At 37.9% G+C, this 21,658-nt stretch overlaps 1 protein-coding gene and 1 long non-coding RNA gene across 2 annotated transcripts; both read left to right on the top strand.

Moving 5' to 3' along the window:
- Window positions 1–7,023: 7,023 nt before the first annotated feature.
- Window positions 7,024–8,649, top strand: LOC111226308. The gene is made up of 3 exons (XR_002665298.1): window positions 7,024–7,100; window positions 7,790–7,858; window positions 8,572–8,649. It is a non-coding gene; the product is annotated as an uncharacterized LOC111226308 (long non-coding RNA).
- An 8,431-nt stretch (window positions 8,650–17,080) lies between these two features.
- On the top strand, window positions 17,081–20,179 carry LOC111226300 (low affinity immunoglobulin gamma Fc region receptor II-b-like). The gene is made up of 5 exons (XM_022751370.1): window positions 17,081–17,177; window positions 17,496–17,759; window positions 17,939–18,184; window positions 18,455–18,574; window positions 19,949–20,179. Exons 1-5 carry the CDS (start codon window positions 17,081–17,083, stop codon window positions 20,056–20,058), a joined length of 837 nt encoding a protein of 278 aa, XP_022607091.1. The 3' UTR covers window positions 20,059–20,179.
- The last annotated feature ends 1,479 nt before the right edge of the window (window positions 20,180–21,658 follow it).

Here is a 21,658-nt window from a genome sequence, read left to right as displayed (position 1 = left end):
GTTGATCTCTGTGGGTTGTTATGTCTTTCTTCTGTTCTATCAGTGTAGAAACAGTATCTGTTGTCTTTTCTTCTGCAGAGTAAATATACAAAACTGAGTGAGAAAGAGAAGCATAACAGCAATGTCATTGTGAATCTCTGGGCTCAACATATAAAAGTACCTAAATCTACAACTTAACACATGCACTTCCAACTGGTTATCAGGATAACCACCATTTAACAATTTCTACCACATTTAATGTTACTTAATGCTCCATATTTTCCTCTTCTCTTCTTCTGTATTTTATTTGAAGTGTTGATCCACAAGAAGCTATATTTGTGGTTTTAAGAACCAAAACCCATCTCAGTGTAGTTTCACATCTCCTCTCTCAGGCTTCTCCCTGGAGCTCTAGTATCAACAGGTCGGTGAGCCAATCAGAAGAGAGGAGGCTCTGAGCCTTTCCTCTGATTGGCTGACTGTTTTCTGAGTGATCCAATAAAAATAGAGCTGGTTTGAGGTAAAACACCAAAATCGTGCAAGGTTGGATGGTGGGTCCAAATGGGCTTTGCTGAGGGTGGCGACTGCTTTGTTGTGACATCACAAAGTTCCAGAAGTCCTGACGGCTGGTTTTGAGGCTCAGTTTCTGAATACAGGCTGTGTGCATTTCTCTGTGGACTGAGGCTTTGATACTTTCACAGTTGATAGTTTTTAAGAGAGTCAGAAAAGAGACTTTTGCAGCCTGTCAGTGTCAGCCATCGACCTGTCCGTGGTGCTGAACAGTGAAACACAGGTGAACCTGCTGCAGAGAAATCCTCATTACAAGATGCATTTTGCTTATGCAAAAAAAACAAATCAATTTGAGCAAGATTCATGTGCCTCAAAACAATTCTGTGAACTGACAAAGAAGGACAAAGCTGCTTGCGTGTTTGAGAAAGAGAGAGAGAATGACAGAGAAAGCAAAGGTAGAGGTGGACTTGTTAATGCACAGTCTATATTGCGCGCAATGTTTCTGTAAGTTACTTATACCTTACTCAGAGCGCTGCTTTGACACGTTTTGACTTGCTCCGCCCAAATCCATGATATTTTCTAATGAGCTGACTCAAACCCATTTTAATGTGTATAAGTAAATAAACAAACAAAAATGACCACAAAGATCATTTTTCATTTTCATGTTTCATTTTTTTGGGAAGTTATTACAATTTTGAAAGCTGGAGATTTTCACAGCAAAAATATTTATCTATCTATAATCTTTGTTGCTGTGGATATTCATGTTGTCCACTCTCACATTGCAGATTGTGGATTTGAGAAGTTGGCATTCCCAATCAAAGTTATTTAAGTTTGGTTACTTTGCTTTAGTTACCAGTTTCCTAGTTTTACAGTTTCCTTTGAGAACATTCACACTTATAAGAGGATAAGAGCAGACTCAGGAGCACTGGGTGCACTGCAGGCTTCAGCAGGGTTCCTGAAGTTCCACCAATCAGAAGAAGGTGTGCTTTTAAGGCGGCCTCTTAAGGAGGCCAGAGGGGCTACATAACAGGCAGTTTGAGATAAATAAAAATATTTTCTGATATTGCTTACCCACTCAAACCTGCTTTATTGCTCTATGTCATGATCAATTTACATCTACTTCTTTACCTGATGGTGTTGTGCTGAAGTTCAATGGTGGTGCATTAGTTGTGTTGACCTTATGACCTTTAAAAGCAGTAGACACAATAAATGGAAGAACAGTGAGCCAAAGAACATAAGAATAAAGCATCTAAACATTAATGTGCATTCCTCCAAATATACCAGCAATTAATAGATATATTTCTAGTTGAATTCATTTTTCCAGAAACTTGGTTCTTGTTTTGTCATTATTTACGTTAGCAATTGGAGGTAGCACTTAGCTAACCTCATTGAATGGGTATTGTTCCATGCACACAACAATCGCCAACTCTACATGTATGAGCTAGGAGTGATTTATTTATTCCCTGAACAATTTATCAGTTACAAAGTCTCGTTTTCAGTCACATGTAAAAGTTTCTGCAAACGTTAATCCAAACTGTTGTTCTGCAGTAAGTGCATTGTCTCATTTCCGGTTGTGTGAATTTCTGTTGTTTGCATGCTATTCAGATCTGCTAGTTTCTCTAGCAGTTAGGGATGACTTCTCTCTCTCCCTCCCTCTCTCTCTGCTCAGTGTCTTATGTTTCGTTATTACTCTGCCTCCTTTAGTGATAATGTTACATGTAATAAAAGTAGTTAATTTGCTGTAATTGAGGCGAGGCTCAGTGTATTGGAAGCTCTCCTCTGCTTCCCTGCGGTTCCTGAGTAGCCAGGTAAACTGCCTGTAACAAGAGTTGTAGCCCTAAGCCCCCGGTCAGCATCCATACACGGGCCAGTCATTGACCGTCACGGTCTGTTTGAAATGAAGTCTCTAGTCTAGCAACGATGTGCTAAGTTAATTTGAAAGAGCAACGGTTGAAAGGGAAACTCCAACTTGCATTTGGCTGACCAGTGGTGGAAATATGATCACTCAGTCAGTCAGTCAGTCAGGGACAGCCGAAAATAAAATTTTTACCTCCACAAGTCTGTATAAGGAGACAGATAGTGACGAAGATGCATGTGTGAGAGGACAGTGACCTACTGAACACTGATAATCCGTCGTTTAGGTGAAACATCTTGGCATTCTGAAAAACAAAACAAACTCTATTTCTCAATAGAACAAAGCAGTGTTGTTTCTCACCTAATATCGGGTAAGAATGATTTTGTGAATAAGTATGCATAAAGTGAACTTCATCTATAAAACTTGACAATTGAAATAAAAAACTTGATCAGCTTAAGGGAACTCTTTGCAATAATAACCTTTTGCTCAAGTTCAGGGAATGATAGTGGTGATGGTAACAAGTGTCCAATGCTGAATGTTGGAAGGAAAGAGGAATGTATAGTAATAGTGACCTCCTGTGTCCAAGCGCCTCACTACTTCCTCCTTTGGTCCTGACAGATAAAGAGTCAGAAACCTACTGTAGCTTCATGTCAGCTACTTTTTGGGTCTTAGTTCTTCCCTTACATTCAGTTTTTAACTCTGCACTGAAAGACTGTGGGTTTTTATTTTGGTTTCACATTTATATTTCTGCCTCCACGTCACAAATATTTAAAAACAGACCAAACCTGTCGATGCACGAGCGTCAAAAAATAAGCTCAACAGGAAGAGGAGGTCCTCGCCTCCATTTCACTATGTCTGCATTTCAGTCTTATATCAAGACAGTCAGCAGCGAGACGTCATGGAGGTCACAGCTCTCTGCACGAGGACGAGTGAGTACTGGGTGTCTCCTCCTTCCTGTACGAGGTTTAAATACAAAGAAATACATGATGTTATGTTAAATTTATTTCTATTAGCAGCAGAGACAGAAGAAAGATCATTTATCTACTTTATTATTCTACTTCTACATATTTTATTTTACGGTACACTAATAACACGTAATGAGGTGTACTAACTGTATCAAAACCAATAGAATAGCACCTAAATGTAACATGTTTTGGATCTTATATTGTCTTTTATTTCTCATTAGACTATGAACTTGTAAAATGGTGCCTAATAGTATATTAGGGTCTCCTATTTGGTTTCTAATTATAGTATAATTGGGGTAATAGTGTCTAAGTATTGTTTATTTTGGATTGAATATGTATGTATGCCTATGGTTTCTAAATATAGTATAACTATGTTTGTTTAATGTTTAATAAACAATATATTAATTATAGTGTTGTCTAATTTGATACAAATTAGGGCTTGTTACATCTTACTATTGTCTAATTTTATACAAAGTAAAACTTGTTACATCTTATTAGTGAACCATAAAATTAAGTGCTATCAAAATGTTATTATCCATTTATATCACTTTACACAGTTCTTCAAAATACACAAAATACACAAAATACACAAAATACACAAAATACACAAAATACACAAAATACATGTGACTTTGCATGTGAGATGATCTGCAGTGTTTCTGATGCAGCTCTCTCCCTTTGTCTATCCAGTGATGAACGTGTTGATGGTGCTGGTTGCACAAGTGCAGCACAGTTATTGTGCTCAACAAGTTGGTAAGCTACAGTCAGTGCAATGAAGGAACTTGTTCTTTAAATCAAATATCTGCTGTTTAAAAAACATGGCTTCTGTATTAATGAGACAAAAGTATGAGAATATATGAGAGAAAACAAGGTCACACTCTGTGAACCACAGACCAAGACTCTGGGCGCTGCTGCTCAGCTTTTGTCTCTCACCAGATATTATAACTGTTTAAAACAAAACATGTTGCAGGCCATAATTTATGTTGTGCATGTAGAATTTCTTTAACTTCAATGACTGTTATAATATCATTAAAAATGTCATTATTGCCATGGTAATACTCACTACAAACTTTCCTCTTAAAAGTGTTTTTATTTTTGATTCAGAACCAAGAAGGTGTAAGACATTAACTCATTTCTTCCTCTATGTTTCTGTCTCAGATGCAGCTTTTCCTTGTATTCTTCCAAACAGACTGCAGTTCTTTGAATATGAGTCCATCTCTATAAATTGCACATCTGATGGCTCAGCTGAATGGACAGTGATGAGGACACTGAAGGAAATTAAACGTACAAACACTTCAAACTGGGTGACATCAGCAGGATCTGGCAGAATTTATCCTTCATTTGCTTCAGACAGTGGAGAATACTGGTGTGAGGATGGAGACAGACGGAAAAGCAACGCTCTCAACGTCACCGTGATTAGTATGTTTTAGTTAGTAACTGTCTCTAGTAACTCTCTTTCTGTCCTCAACACTGAAGTATTGAAGAATTTTTATTTAGTCACCACACATAATATTGTAAACAAAAACAATTTAAACAGGAAAAAAAAGCTAAAAGTCTATGTACTAAGAAGTGACTGAACAGACTCAACAAAACCCTCCCATCCACCAGAGGGAACCTCAACTGTGCAGCAGCAGCCAAGTTATCAATCATCAAACTCTGGAGCAGAAACTTGAATGCAACACTCTAGTGCTAAAACTGCAGTTCCTGTAATGACCACTAGAGTCTGGCTCCAACAGTGAGTCAGTCCCCATAGACTCCCATGTTAAAATGTTCAACTTTACAGCAGAAAGAAACATGTTTACAGCCTGGTACAAAAACTGTTTTGGTCTCTAAAGCTAATTTCCTCCTTCATGACACCTGTTTATATAACTCACCTGTTTACATTATGAGTGACAGGTGGGTGAGCATGTGCTCGCCACAAACTGGCATGCACCTAAATCTAATCTCCAAACATGCCCTCCTCTTTGCCCATTTTTGACTGCTATAGTATCACAAAGATTTTACCTGATACAAACCAGTTGTATTCCAGCTAAGTTTTGATTGAGCGCCGTCAAAGTTTGACCCTCTTTACTCAGACCTACAACTGGTTCTTCAGTTTCTGTTTAATGGGACAACAATTTCTAATGTAAACATCAAAACATGTTTCAAATAAAATCTTTCCTGCATATTCTTCAGGTGGTTTTGTGATCTTGGAGAGTCCTGTCGAGCCAGTGACGGAGGGGGACAACGTGACTCTTCACTGCAAAAAGAAAAAAAGTCCTCCCGATCTTGCAGCTGAGTTCTATAAAGATGACAAATTAATCAAGACTGGGTACACAGGGAACATGACCATTCAAAATGTTTCCAAGTCAGATGAAGGTCTTTACAGATGTAACATCTCTGGAGCTGGAGAATCACCACAGAGTTTGCTGGCTGTCAGAGGTGAGACATAAACTAAATATTGGTTATTGATTGATTGTTTTGCGTATGGTACAGATGGTACAGAAGAAGTGTAATGAGAGCTGCATCATGAAGTTTGTTTTTTTCTGTAGTGCCTTCAGTCTCTTCAGAACATCATGAGGAGACTCCTCCTGCCCTCCCCTGGCTGCGGATGGTTGTCACTGTTCTAGTGATGGTGCTGCTGGTGCTGCTGGTGGTGGTGGGGGTATTACAAAAATGAAGCCAACCTTTCATTTCATTTCATTTTTCATTTCAGCAGCAGCAGCAGCACAACCACAGGTAACTGCTGAACGCTGCTTTAACTGCAGCTTTAGTTCCTGGAGTTGTGTATTCATTTTATTACTTTATTAATTTATTAACTGTATGAATTTATGTGGGATGATTTATAGATGTGTTTAAATACGTGTCACATCCGTCTCAAATTATTGTGCTGCACTGAAGAAAGTACTTTTTAAAACTAACTTGACAATATCAAGTAAAATGTAAAATTCATGAAGATATTAAGTAAATGTTACTTAATGATATTAAAGTCAAGTTATATTAATTGAAATTAATTAAGTAAAGTCTTTAACAGTTTTCATAGACAGGAACGTGACTGTTATTAAAAAATATAAAGTAAATTTTATTGTATTTTCTTGTGTTCAACATTTTTAATTACATTGTTGTATGAAGTTGTATGACTTACTGTAATTATGTAAATGTTGCACATCAGTTTGAATCCCATCACGGGGCTGTGATTTATTTTGGCCAGCAAGTTTCATACTATTGTCTGAATGATATAAATTATGACTCTACTCTAATATATTTTACTCTACCACAAAGCTAATTTCTTGGTGGTAAAGACCCTGACTATCTTACACTAAAACTGTTTGACTGTTTACTGTTTAAGTCATGGAATAAACTGTGGTGTTATTTCTTTTTTTATTACAAATGTCTTTTATTTTCTTTTGTCCTGTGTTTCTTTCAGCCAATGAAACTTCAGCTGATCCACATGCATTTTTTTCATACATTTATTTTATTTTACTTTTACTAACTGGTATTTAAACAAAGGTTTATACATGTAATAATATACATTATTAATCTACATAATATACATAAAAACACAGCAAATCTGTGGTGCAACACATTTGGTCTTAGTTACTGGAGAAATTTGAAGTCACCTTTAGGTACTAAAATGCTTCTTAAGCACATGCAAAACAGCTAAAAATGAATATGAAAAAAATGCTGCCTGGATATAAGATGATTTTTTGTTTGTTTGTTTGTTTGTTGTTTGTTTTTAGCCACAGGCGGTGATGCTGCGGCTGATCCATACAATCTAACATATGCTACTGTCAGAAAACCAAGGAAGGGAAAAGGTACATGATGTTTCATGTATTTACCTTCTTGCAGCACAAAACCACAGGGAATTTGTGTTACTCAAAGTTTGTCTTAATCATCAGAGGAATTTGGTTTTAAGATCGATTTTAATACCATGATTTGTTTAGTATGTAAAACAGTAACATGGAAAATAAATACAGTCACAATATTTTCAGTCACAGGTGGTGACGGTGCGGCTGATACACATCACATGACATACGAGCTTCTCCAAAGACCAAGAGAGGAGAACGAGACATGATGTTTTATTTCACTTTTACTTAACTGGTATTATTAAATAATATTCTTATATCCACTATAACACAGCCAAACCCTAATGAAACACTTTCCTTGTGTTTGTATCTCTCCATCACTCAGACTAATGTGTGGAATTTTGTCATAATTGCTTTGTGAAGTCTTTCTGAAGAGTAATGGCTAAAAACGTGTGTTGTGATGTCACTGTGACCTTTGACCTTTGACAACCAAAATGTAGTCAGTTCACCCTTGAGTCCAGGTGAACGTTTGTACCAAATTTGAAGAAGTTCCTTCAAGGCGTTACTGAGATATTGTGTCCACGAGAACGGAGAACTGAAAACAATACGGCTGTCGGCGGCGCAGAAGCACAAAAATGAAGCATGGATAGAAAATGACGTGTTATTCTTTCTTATATTATCATTATTCTTTGTCACAGGTGGTGATGATGTGGCTGGTCAACACAACGTGACGTATGCTACTGTCAGAAAACCAAGCAAGGAGAAAGGTATATCACATGTTCTTTAAATGCTAGCAGCGTGGTTCTACAGAGCAATGCCGGTCTATTGGTCAGTTGTTCTACCTCTTCAGTTCAGACTGAAATATCTCAGTCACATTAATGGTTCCCAGAGGATGAATCATAATCATTTTGTTCAACCCTCAGGATTGGAACAAAATATTGTAGATATTCCTGGTCAGTGGAACTACCATTAGAGAACACGTTCAGTCAAATATCTGAACATGGCGACCGTTTAAACTTCACCAACTTGTAGGTTTCTCATGTCAACAGTAGGGATGAGTAGATGTCAGTCCGTCTGTTGAAGACTGAACACTGTTTCCTTTCTAGTACTTCTAAGATGTTGATGCAGGTGATAATTTGATCCTTTCAGTTATAAACCACATGAGAAAACCACAGGCTGAAACAAATGTTCATTTAACCGTCTACATTGAAGACGTTGTGCAGTTTGACACAGTCACCGTGAGATGGAAGGTTTTAAGAAATTCATTCAACAAACAAAAATATATTTGCAGTGGGAACCCTAATTTAATAATACAATACACAAAGATACAACAAAGTAAACCATTCTATCATTATCAATACTGAAGAAACCTGTTTGATTAAACCCACAAGTAACTTACAGAAGGAGGGCGGGAAACAACAGTCTGGCCAGTTAATAGTGTAGACTGACAGGTATGTTCATTTGATGTGTTTCCAAACAGAACCAAAAGAGTCCGGAGCAAGTACCAAGCCATGCCAACCAGAAGAGCCTGTTGTCTATTCTTCAATTAGTGATCATGTAGGTAAGACTGAGGTACAGTAATTACTGTTTTAATGGTGGCAACTTCCACATCCCATGTTACATCATAACATTTGCTCTACCTCTGTCATTGCACAGGTTGAACACATCATCACAGCAGAGTTTGTGTTTCATGCGAGGACGTGTTCACATGGTGCTATTAATGAGAAAAGAGCTGCTGCAGATTTAGAAATACACTCGCTGTGGTCAGCCTTCAACACGATGCATCACACATTTATGACGTTTCATGGACTCATTAAACCCCTAACACCCACATCAGGTCAGTGTTGGCTGTAGCAACAAAACTATGGGTCTAATAATATATATGTATATATATGTATATATACAACTCTATACAGTGACAATAGAGCTTCACACTGTTTTCTGTGAGCTGTTTCTCACACTCTGACCTTCCTGTTAAACTTTATTAAAACCCTGTGTCTTTATAATGCGCCACTTATTCTGACCACATCCCTGTGAAAGTGTGTGAACGCAGACACAACACAGACACAGGACAAACACACTTCCTCCTGCTGTCTTCAGGCACACCACGATGTAGTGAAGGTGTACAACGTCTCCCTGCTCCCAAAGGTGGACATGAACGCTTTGTATTTCAGTTGTATTTTTAGTTTACACACACACACACACACACACATTCACCATGCAGCTGCTCAGCTCCAAAAAACTGAGTTCACATCAGCCCTGTTTCAGCATCCTTGCACCGGCTGCCCATTTATTTCAGGCCTTTAGATCAACCTGCCAGAGGAGACCAGACTCACAGAGTCCAGTGATGTTTATTTTCATTGTTACTTTGATTTGTTTGTTTCATATTAAATGTTGTGAAGTGCTATACAAATAAAGTTTTATAATCATTATTAGTATTAATAGCATTCTTGAATTTTGCCACTAATGTAAATGTGTATTGTCAGATCTCCTGCACCGGCAGGAGGTCTGTTCCTCATTAAGATGCTGGCTTGCAGGTGTGAAGAGTTGCTTTGAGTTGTGCAGCGCAGAGTCACAGATTCTCCCTCCAACACAGGAGACACTGGACTCTCCAGGATCACATTATTGTCTTTGAAACACGACAGATAATCACAGTCAAAACTGTCACCTACATTTCCTTCATAAAACATTAGGCTGTGATCACATTGGAGATTTGTTTAGTAAAAACAGTGCTTCACAAATTGTTAGATAAAGTTTGTACAGCCTTTGGATTTAGTACAGTAAATATGGACATAATCATGCAACTGCAATAAGATATTTAAAGGTACAGCATTCTAAATACACCTCTAGCTTTCAGTCAATTGCTGCAGGTATATTTTTACTGATGCTTGTATAAAATCTTTGATTTGTCAGATCAGTCAAATGCCAGAGTTTGGCTGTTAAGTCAAACACGGTATGACTGATGCATTTATGTTGGTTATTTGTTTCTGTCTGGGCCGTATATTGTATTTGTTTTTTCCACTTGCTGTTTATCACTTTGGACACCAGGTGGCAGTGTTGAGAGATATTCTGATGTTGGTGCAGCATCTTATTCTTTCTTCTTCTTTTTTTTTACATTTATTTCAAACAACCTTAACTATGGCATGATGGGTGGAAAGTAAAGAATAATTATTGCAACATCTGGCTACTAAAACACATGTATAAAGGTTTAAAACTAGTATTTATTGAACAGTTTTATTTAGATCAATATAATCACTGGTGACTGGGCTCTCACAGGTAATAATAGCATGTGTAAAAATATTTCACTTGGTTAATGACAGATGCAACAAGTGTTTAATTCATTTCAATTCTCTTTTACTATAGAGATTATTATGACTTAAAAGTTTGTGAATGTTTTGTGGGTGTTTTGAAAAGGAATTATCATGGTTTAATAGTTGTAGGTGTTTTAGCTTTTTGGATTCATTTTATTGATGTTTTCTCTTTCTAAAATCTGAGCCAACTTTTTGCCATGATATAATTTCTTCTCTTCATAGTCATTTCCATTGTCCATCAAATCCCAGTGCACACACAGAAAATCAGGATAATATCTATCTATCTACAGCTAACCCTGTGTGCACTTTAAATGCCTGAACCTCTACAAGTCACTGTAGGAATATTTGAGCACTATGGTAAATACTCTCACTTTATTAGGAACACCATACCGCTGTAATACTAGGTAGTTCCTCCCTTTGCTCTTCCACAGCCTCAGTTCTTTGTTGCATCGGTTCCACAGGTTGAGATTCCCTCTTCAACAGGATGTTTCCGTCTGCAGAACCACAGCTCACTGGATGTTCTTTGGCACCATTCAGAAATGTGAAACCAACTTCCCTCCTCAGACACTATAAAAGGAAGCAGAGGTTTCTGTTTTTATCGCTGTGACAGATTGGCACTACTTAATTTTCACAACAAGGACAATTTTCTTTCTTAATTTTACAGCTGACTGATTTAACCAGGCATAATGAAGGCAGCAGTGGGATTCATCACTTTGCTTCTTACTCATGTTTCCTCAACAGGTACGTTCGTTTACTACACTTCTACCTGACATTTCCAAGTTACTGTTAAGTTACTTATTACAATTATATTTAGTTTGTTTTAGCATCATTTACAAAGACAGAGGGAAAGTGAGAAATTACATGGAAAAATCTGGATTTTGAGTGATTTTAATTAATCATAATGATGGATGATGGATTGGCTGTAGCACATTTTTAAATTAATTTATTTTATCAGCTAAAAAAAACTTCTTTATTCCACATTGTAACATTTTTTTCTGAACGGTTTGACAGTGCCAGATAGAGACAACGCTCCAGAGCTGACCGAGGATCCGAGTAAGTAAATATGTTTTGTTTCTTTCTGTAGAATTAACAGAAACTTAACTCACACATATTATGACACTTCCTGGTACAATTTCTGTTCTTCTAAATGCAGAACCTTTACCTGTAATGGAATTTAATGGCACGTTGTACTTAAGTAAAACTTCCCACCACTGCTTAAATATTCCCTCCATTCTTTTAGGTCCCCAGTTTGCCATTGGCCTTGATGCTGGTATTATCATTATCATTGGCATCGTCATCGTCATTGTCATCGTCATTGCCTTGGTTGGGATGGTGGACTCTGAAGAGAGCACACCAGAAGAGAGTAAGTCAGGAATTCCTCTTTTCCACATTTCTCCCCCTTATAAATTTCCATTTGAAACTTTGGATAATTGAACAGGCGACAGGAAGTAGGACCCAAATGCAGAAACAGACGAGGCAGCATCATCTGTGACTCCTTCATGTTCCATTCAAAGGATTATAAACTATTGCACAGTTCTCACATTGAGCTTCAACCACGTTTTGTTGTCTAGGTAACAGAGACAAATATTTGGGCATGTGCTGCGACTGTCTTGGAGAGACGTGTGTCCAATTAAGTGTAGGTTTGTTTGAAGCAGGTCTGCAGTCTGAGGCAGTCTGAGAGGCCGGTAAGTATTTATCCCCACATTATTTCTCATCTTATATCTCTACTTATTATATGTTATTATCATTATTATTATTATTATTATTATTATTATGTAGACAGATGTGTGTCTTTCTATGCTACATCCAATCAATTCAATTTGCCACAGGTGGACTTCAATCAAGCTCTGGACACATCTCACGCGTAATTAAAGCAAACAGGAAGCAGCTGACCACAGCAAAGGGTGTGGACACGTTTGTGAATGAGAGATTTCCGCTTTTGGGTTTCACTAAATTTCTAGACATGTAGTCACTTTGTCATTGTTGTTTGTTGAGCGTAGATTTTGGCCGACCAAAATAGCAATTTCACCCATTTAAATGTAAATCTACGACAGAGTAACGAGAAGTGGCCTAATTACTCCCTGAAGCCTCTGTACTTCCTCTAAAACAGTTCAAATTGTTTCCTCTGTGGATAAAAGTCTGTTGTTTGTTATCTTCCTTGTTGTATATTCAAATTAACCTGGTGTGAAAAACTTTTAAAACCTGGGGAGACGATGGGTAACTTTTTTTATAATCTGTTAAATTTTCCTACAATTGGGATTTTTAAGGAATTTTTGCTTCATTTAGGTACGAAAATATTGAATTTCATGAGCTCCACTTTCTTCCTTGTTTGTTAAATAAAGTATTTTAAGGTATCTTTGTGGGCATGGAAACAGGGAACTGACATTTGCTTCTATAATGTATTTAATCCGCTAATAAAACTGTAGAAATGAACATGCTAACACCCTTTGATGAAACGGGGTAATACAAGAAGTACTGGTTCCTAACCTTCATCTTTAAGGGATCCTGTTTTCCCATTGAGTGGTTTGGGCTCCCAAATGTTGAATGAAAAAATAAATAAATACATGAATAAATAAATTGACTGTGATGATTTTAAAAAATATATTTTATATTATATTTTTTTTCTGTCATATTAATTTATTTTCACATTTATTTATTCATTTACACATTTTTTGTAACATTTGTACATTTATTTCTTTCACATTAATCCATTCCAACATATATAACATATTTATTTTCACATTTATTATATTCTGTTAACAAATTTCCAGGGGCGTGGCCTGGACATGTCAACATTACCACACTGAGGCATCAAAAATGACTCCAAGTGTGAAAGTAAACAAATTAAGTTCCAAACTTTTAAGAGATTTATATGGAATGAAAGTGACTAGACTTCAATGATACACACATAGTGTCTTGATGACTAACACTGAATATTAACACAGACTTTGATTCTTATCAAGAAAACTCCACAGTTGACCATTGATGATAATGATGCTAATTTTTGTTTCTGCTGCCCCCGAGTGGAAAATGAAAGTTACTGCAAGTTTAATGAATTACTTTGATTTGCTGATACATTTGTTATTTCAGGTAAAACAAAGTAAGAGGAGGCTGGAGTTGTTGACATCCATCTTCAAACTTTTGTAATATGGAGTTTGTCATTACAGCAGGAACCTGTGGCCTCTCTCACATAAAGTCGCAGGTCAGTCAGTCAGTCAGTCAGCCAGTCAGTCAGTCAGTCAGTCAGTCAGTCAGTCAGTCAGTCGTTGGTGAGAACTCCAGTTCACCCAGGAACATGTGTGATGTGACAAAAGTCTGTTTTGTGGTAATTTCCTGGATTTCAACAGAAGAAGAAGAAGACCTTTATTTTACAACAGAGTTTATGCAACGTCTCATTTTATTGGACAAAAGAAGAGCTGGAAGATGTCGTCCATGGGCTGAAGGAAATGTCTGATTGCCTTAGTTTGTGATAAGTCTATAGGAATATTTCGACTCTGCTTACTCAGCGGCATCGGTGTTTTGTGATTCTTTATGCAGCTGACTGATTTCACCAAGCATAATGAAGCCAGTGGTGGGATTCATTATTTTGCTTCTTACTCATGTGGCCTCAACAGGTACGTTTGTTTACTATAATCCTAACTGACATTGGCAAGAGTTGTTACACTTATTGTTGGGTTTTGGTCATTTCATCTTGACATTTATGCAAGAACACAGAATACGTAAACAGTCATTTGAAGGTCCTTTTAAATGTTCTGTCATTTTAGCTTCAGGTTATTTACAAAGACAGAGGAAAGTGAGTAATTCAATAAAAAAAGGAATTCTGGATTTTAGTGAATTTAACAAATTATAATGGTGGTACCTGCTACTCGTCAATCATTCGAAGGATTAACTGTCAATACTTTTTGATAAGTTTAACAACTCAGGCTGATCAGTCGATGTATATTGAATCATAATGTCTCAAGGTTCAGTATTACACAAACTGCCTGCATTTTAAAACACTAACAGCCGAATAACTGATCATTAAAAGGACCTTTTTCACAAATGCTGGTGAAACATACAAAAGAAAATTGAAATAGTACATATACATATATGTGTAGAACAGGTTGTAAAACTACACAGCCAGCAACCAACAGCTTTAACCTAATTCTGACACAAGCCATCACATCATCAGACCGGCTGTAAACAAGGATACCACTTCCTCTGGAGCTGAAAGTGGAAGTGCCCACACTCAGAAGAAACCCTCATTGCATAATATTCAACTGGTGAACAGAAAGTCCAAGTTGCACCAGTCAGTGTGTGAACGGCGGTAGATGATTGGTAATCGAGGAACTGTTTGCCTGTTGTTTTATTCTCTTCAATTGATTAAAATTCAGTTTTCAGCTTGTTCGACTGTGTCACTGCTCATGTGTCTTTCCCAGTTTGACTTGAATATACAATTTGCTGACATCAGTAATCAAACAGCTGCTGAGAAAACTAATGGTCGAACCAACAACAAAACTAGAATCACCGCCTCGTGGTCGTATCTCTCCTTCAGGAGTTCTGGAGATTTTCGTTCACAAGGTCTAAATCATGATTTGTGAAGTCGCTGTGACCTTGATCAGTCGTGACACATTTTGCCCCACAGCGCTTTTCCTCACAGTCACCAGCAGAGGTCACCACTGAGCTCTGAAACAGAACCAAACATCCTTAAGTTCTGAAAATAATTTAAAAAATAATAACAAAAAAGAAACATTATTTTCCTGTAATGGTGTGGATGAGACTTTATCCCATATTTCAACACACCTCTCAACTGTTCAACAGTGCCAGAAGATGGAGACAGCACTGCAAAGCAAACAGTGGACACTGGTGAGTAAATATGTTTCCATTTATTAAAAAATTAGGTTACACATTATTAAGATGTGAATTGATTTTCTTTTTTTATTATGTATTATAATTCATTCATTGAAAAGAGGAAACTTTTCGCTTTTGATGCTTTTATTTCAATTTAATTTGAAATGCAAAACCTTTACTTTTAATGGAGTTATTGGCAGGTTGTACTTAACTTAAAGTTCCTGCCACTGCTTGAATACTTCCTCCATTCTTTTAGGTCCCCAGTTTGGCATTGGACTCGACGTCGGTATTATTGTTATCATTGGCATCGTCATCGTCATTGTTATTGTCGTTGCCTTGGTTGGGACAGCCGGCTCTCAGGAGAACAGAACACAAGCGAGTAAGTCATAAATTCCTTATCTCCACATTTTCCCATCATAAATTTCCATTTGAACGTTTCCATTATAACCTCAATAATTCCAGGAAATAAGTTTTATTCTATTCTTACACTTCTACGTACAAAGGTTCATACATGATGAGGATATTTGCCAATGCAGTTGATCACAGTTTAACTGATGGTTCAACAGATTTTAAGTCATCTAAGCCCTGAGTAGAAGAAAACAGAATAAATCAACAGGACTTTTACTTCTCAAACTCTATCATTAATACTTCATCTCTTAGTTTCCCTCATCATTGTGTTGTTTGTTTAGGTCAGTGCGACGGATGTGTGGATAGCTGCGGCGAATGTCTTGGAGAGTTGTGTGTTGAGTTGTGTATAACGATGTGTGAAGAAGGTTTAAAGGAATTGGTGTCATGAGTTCACCTGAGAGGCAAGTAAGTATTTTTCTCCACCTCTTTGTTTTTCTCTGACTTATAGCTGCAGAATGCAAAATGAATAAATAGACAGGAGGCAGATGTGCACAGATGTGCGTTTTTCTATACTACATCTGATCAATTCAATTTGCCGCAGGTGGACTTCAGTCAAGCTCTGGATACTTCAACAAGCACCTGACCACAGAGAAGGGCGTGGATACTTTTGTGAATGAGAGATTTCCACTTCGCATTTTTAATAAATTTGCAAAATTTTCAAAACCATGTTTTCATTTTTTTGTTGCGGATTATTGAGCGTAGATTGTTGGATGAAAATAGCAATTTTATCAATTTAAAGTAAATCTAAATCCCAATAAAGACAAGTGGTGTGAATACTTCCTGAAGTCACTGTACACTAAACAGTTCAGTAAAATTTGTTTCCTCTCTGGATAAAAGACGTCCATGTGCCAATATGATGTTGTTTGTTATCTTCCTTGTTGCATATTATAAATAACCTGATGTACAAAATGTATACTTTTGTTTATTTCTATTTTTTTAAAGTAAGAATAGATTTTCATTAGTATTAGAATACCATCAGCTACATTTGGTTATTTGTTTTATCCAACACTTTCTTCTTGCTAATTAACCCTTTGCGTCCTTTTACAAAACTCGCACTGTGGTCTTTAGAGGGTAAAAATGTCTGTATCAAAAACTCCAATAAAGATATTATTTATTACATTATTTTCCACTTTCATTTTTTTTTTTTTTAATTCAACATCCCTCCTGATCATAACTACCAAATATTCAATCATTTTCAGGATGTTAACCCTCTGCATTCCAGTTTGTTTACATAAAGCCACTGTTGTTTTCTATGTAAAAAACACAAAAAGGCGCCTTGATTTACTGCTACATCTTTAGCATTTGAATCCAGAGGCATAAACGCTGACCGAGGCCCAATGCTGACATCTAGCACAAACATGCTTCATGCTTCAAACATTTGTAATATGGAGTGTATGATGACAGCAGGAAGCTGTGGCCTCACATGAAGTCAGAGGTGTGATGCAGCCCTCCATCCAGCTGTTCAGTCAGTTACTCAGTCAGTCAGTCAGTCAGCAGCGAGGCAGCATGGAGATCACAATGCTTTGCACTGTCGTTGGTGAGTACTCCAGGTCACCCAGGAACATGTGTGATGTGTCTAAAGCCTGGTTTGTGGTAATAACCTTGATTTCAACAGAAGAAGAAGAAGAGCTTTATTTTACAACAGAGTTTATGCAACGTCTCATTTTGTCGGACAAAACAAACGTGACAATGTCGTCTGTAGGAAATGGTGATTGTCTTTGATTGTTGGTGGTGTGAACTGCTGTTATGTACTGCAGCGTTCTTCAGCGGCAAAGAGTGTTTACACATCAGCAAACTTTTCCTAGTTGTTCAGTAGGAATAAAAAATAAACCTGAGTTTTCTGTGTTCCTTGCAGCCACTCTGACAGTCCTGCCCAACAGATCCCAGTTCTTCCAGTACGAGTCCGTCTCTCTGAGCTGTGGGCAGCAGGGAAACTCCTCTGGGTGGAGGGTTAAGAGGAACACGTCCAGAATAACGAATGGAGATTGTCCTGCGTTCTTGGATAGAGGAAATGATTCCAACTGCTTCATTGAAGAAGCTTACCTTAGTGAAACTGGAGTGTACTGGTGTGAGTCCGGAGCAGGAGTGTGCAGCAACACCATCAACATCTCTGTAACAGGTGGGTTTAAACAAGCTAAAGTTGTGGTTTCTGTAGGGGGGAGAAAAACAATGATCTGGAAACATTCTTGTTAAAGTCCTCACATATAAAAAATTGCCACAATGGTCGTTTGTTCAAACAGTGATTGCCCTGTTTCTGGTGCTCACATGACAGCTGTGTGATGTTTGTCTGTCGTTCAGCTGGCTCCGTGATCCTGGAGAGTCCCGTCCTCCCTGTGATGGAGGGAGACGATGTGACGCTGCGCTGCACAAACATCACTTCCTCCTCCAACCTCACAGCTGATTTCTACAAAGATGATGTTTTCATCAGGAGCAGCTCCACAGGAAACATGACCATCCACAGTGTTTCTGAAGCTGATGAAGGACTCTACAGGTGTAACATCTCTGCAGCCGGACAGTCGACAGGCAGCTGGTTGAGAGTCAGGGGTGAGATGATTGTTTAACTTCAGTCTCTCATTTTTCTTAATCAGAGGTTTTGTCTTTTAAAGTTGGCCACAAAGTTTAATGGTCTTAGTTTGGCTCAGAATTAAATATTAAAGAATCACAACGTCTTACTGTTTTACTGTTTCACCATCAGCTACTGTAGATGAGACGATTGATGACTGTAATGTCTTTGACTTCACCAGTCACCGACCCACCAGTCACGCTTGTTGTTTTGTTGCATTGAGGCCAACCTGTGGTATTTCTGTTCTGAAGCCAGGCATCCTGAGCCGCCTCAGTCCCCCCTCGCACTTGATCTACTTCCTGTAGTGAACGTCGCCCTCTTCCTGGTCTCAGTCTCTGTGATGCTGCTCTGCCTCTGCAGGAGCCACAAAGGTCAGTCTGTGCAAGTGAGAAAAATTACACCCTCCTGTCAAGGAAGCAAACTGTGAGTTTAAATGTGAACGAGACATTTCAGCATCAAACTCACTGAAAACACTCGACTGAAGGAGACTGGTTCTTTTTAAAGGGTTCGTCCGAGTGAGGCTGGACTGAATTACTGCGGTGCTTTGGGCTAAATGTTAATATCTGCATGCTAACATGCTGATGTGTAGCAGGTATAATGTTTAGCATGTTCATCATCATGCTAACATTTGCTAATTAGCACTAAACACTGAGGCTGATGGGAATGTCGTTAGCTGTGCAGGTATTTAGTCATAAACCGACGTACTGGACAAATTAAAAGTTAAAAGTTTTGATCTAATGGAAAAGTTGAAAAATCATCAGAGTTACAACAGTCCCTCCTCTGGGCAACAGGAACATCTGTACAAACTTTCAGATTTCAGTCTGGACAAAAATGGTGGACAATGGACCACGCCACTTTTAAACCAATCAATTTACATTTAGAAATTTAACAGTAACATCTTTCTTTAGTTTCCTGTTCAGTCATGCTGCTGTTTTTACAAACAGGACTGGGTATGAACCTAGTACATGGCTGCTCGTACAAGCCAACAGGATGTGGTGTGAAAAGAAACTGGCCTACTTTCCCCGAAGCTTCAGAGAAAATAAATATTTATAATTTATAACCCATGAAAGCTGAATACAAGTATAATTTTTTAAATACATAGAATTGAAAGCAAACTCCAACTGCTGCAGCAACAGGTGTGAGGAGAAGTGCTATAGTCTTTCTGATGGTTTTATCAACAAGAACAAAATATGTGATTACTGGTCCATCCAACAGAATGTCCCCATAAATAAACCTTAGAACTGTATGAAAAGCTTCTGTTTCAGTTCGTTATCATCTGGAGGCAGCAACAAAAGTGCTGCTTCATGTTTTATCCTTGAAATACGTAATAGTGTAAATCCTACATTTGACAGTTTGATAAATAAGAACACTACACCAGTGGTTCCCAAGCTTTTCCAACTCACGACCCACTTGAAATTCTCAAAAATGTTTGTGGCCCACATCCGACCTCGAATGATACAGAGGTCAGATGTTTTAATATAGGTCTTAATAAGAGAAAAAAACAACATTTTTAATGTTTCATTTCATTTTAAAACATTTAAAAACATTATTTTTATTTATTTTATTTTTTGCAGTTTTTTTTAAATAATGATATCGTTTCACTGAAATTGTTCTGTTTTACAAATGGTTTGTCGACCCACTTGCAATACCTTCACGGCCCACAGGGCGGGAACCACTGCCCTGCACCATCAGGGCCCCAGGTTCCATTATCTTCTGATGACCTTCTCCACCCACTGGTGTTTCAGGTGAACCCATGAGGAGACACTCCTTGTCATTCTCTTCTGTGGCTGTATACAGACCTGTCAGGCGTATACATGCACCGGACCCTGTGCTGGCCAACAAAGCCTGCAGCTGATCAAGAGAGTGGCCAGGATCATCAGAAACTCATCAGCCTGTTCTGAACTTGAGAACTTTAAACAAAAGTATAACAAAGCTCCTCATCATTGTTTGTGCCTACAAACCCTTCCGTTATTTATTTGTCCGACTGTAACTCACAAAAAGGTAAGAGATTACAGGAAGTTTATGTTCTAATAAAATTACATCCATCACGACTCATTTTGTTGCTGTTTTTCTCGTTCTTTTAGTGATTGAGGGAAATGAAATTGGTTAAAGGAGACGAGGACCGCAGATTTTCTGATTCCACATGGGAATGTTGAGTACAGAGTAAATAAAGCTGGCGTCAAGTTTCTCACTGTGATCTGACCTGTTTTCAGAATTCAACAGGAAGTATTTGCAAGGTGTTAGGTACTAATGAGCCGTCTGCACTGTTCCCTCTTTAATACTAAAGTCGATGGCTGTTAATAGTTTCGCTTGGTGAGAGAGCCCCCTGCTGGGTATCTGTGGTCATGAAAGCTTCATCCTGCTTCACAAAACTGTAACTGTGGAAAGTCTTACAACATATAACTTTACAGTCATTTATATAAGGACTGAAGGAAGGTTAGAAGCAGAGGGTGATCGTTGCCCATCGGCACAACCCATATCCTCAATCCACACACTTCCTGCACCGTCAGAGCAGACAGGAGAGGAGACAACAGAAAAGATAATTGCATTTGAAATCAATCACGGAGCTACAGTACATTTACTCAAGTACTGTACTTGTACATTTTTATATATTTGTTCTTTACTTGAGAATTTCCATTTTATAATACTTTGTGCTCCCACTCCCCTACAGTTCGTTAGAGAGAGAAAGTACTTTCTACTCCACTGCATTACAGCTGTAGTTACTAGTTACTTTTAAGGTGAAGATTTTACTCACTGTTAAACATTAAACCACTGGTTTCCAACCTTTCTGGCCTCTGACTTCTTACAAAAATCAGCTGTGTAATCTAAATTTCTGAAAGGGTGTCATTTCAATGAATGTTCAAATGATTGAACATCTCACCAAAAATCAAACATATATGAATAAAGTATTAAAACTAAAAACAGACCTCACCCTGAACCTTGAGCTAAAAAAAACAAATGCAAACAAAGATAAAACCTCAGCATTTAAGCTGCTAATGTAACCAATGGTCAAGTTAAACACTAAATAACATTGCCTTGTCCCTGTCAATGTTAATGTGTTTCTGAATTGTCTCTACCAATATTTTTACCCATCATGCCATTTTAACTCTCCTCTATGTTACCCGTAACATCTATGCAGAGTTGCCAGGTTTGTGCGTTTTCTGCAAAATGTTGATTACTATGATAAAGACGGAAAGACGGGGATATTCTCAACTCGACTTCAAACCAGCTGCTCTACAGAAAGAGTTTGCCATCAGTTCATATATCAAATATCTGTCAGAGCAAGTGTCCACCTGACTAAACCAACACCCTTAATACAAGCGATCAATTTCACAGCACACAAAGTGAATTGGTCCATAAAATCTCGATGAGTGAAGCTTCATTAAACTAGGTGTGGCGTTACTAGTTGAGCAGCACCTAAAGGTGTTGGCTGGTTTGGTGTTCTGCCTCACACT

The sequence above is a fragment of the Seriola dumerili genome, unplaced genomic scaffold (assembly GCF_002260705.1).
Source record: "Seriola dumerili isolate Sdu_G_001 unplaced genomic scaffold, Sdu_1.0 BDQW01000154.1, whole genome shotgun sequence".
Taxonomy (NCBI): domain Eukaryota; kingdom Metazoa; phylum Chordata; class Actinopteri; order Carangiformes; family Carangidae; genus Seriola; species Seriola dumerili.
Note: the sequence above shows the minus strand (reverse complement) of the source record. Positions and strands in the feature narration are given on the sequence as shown.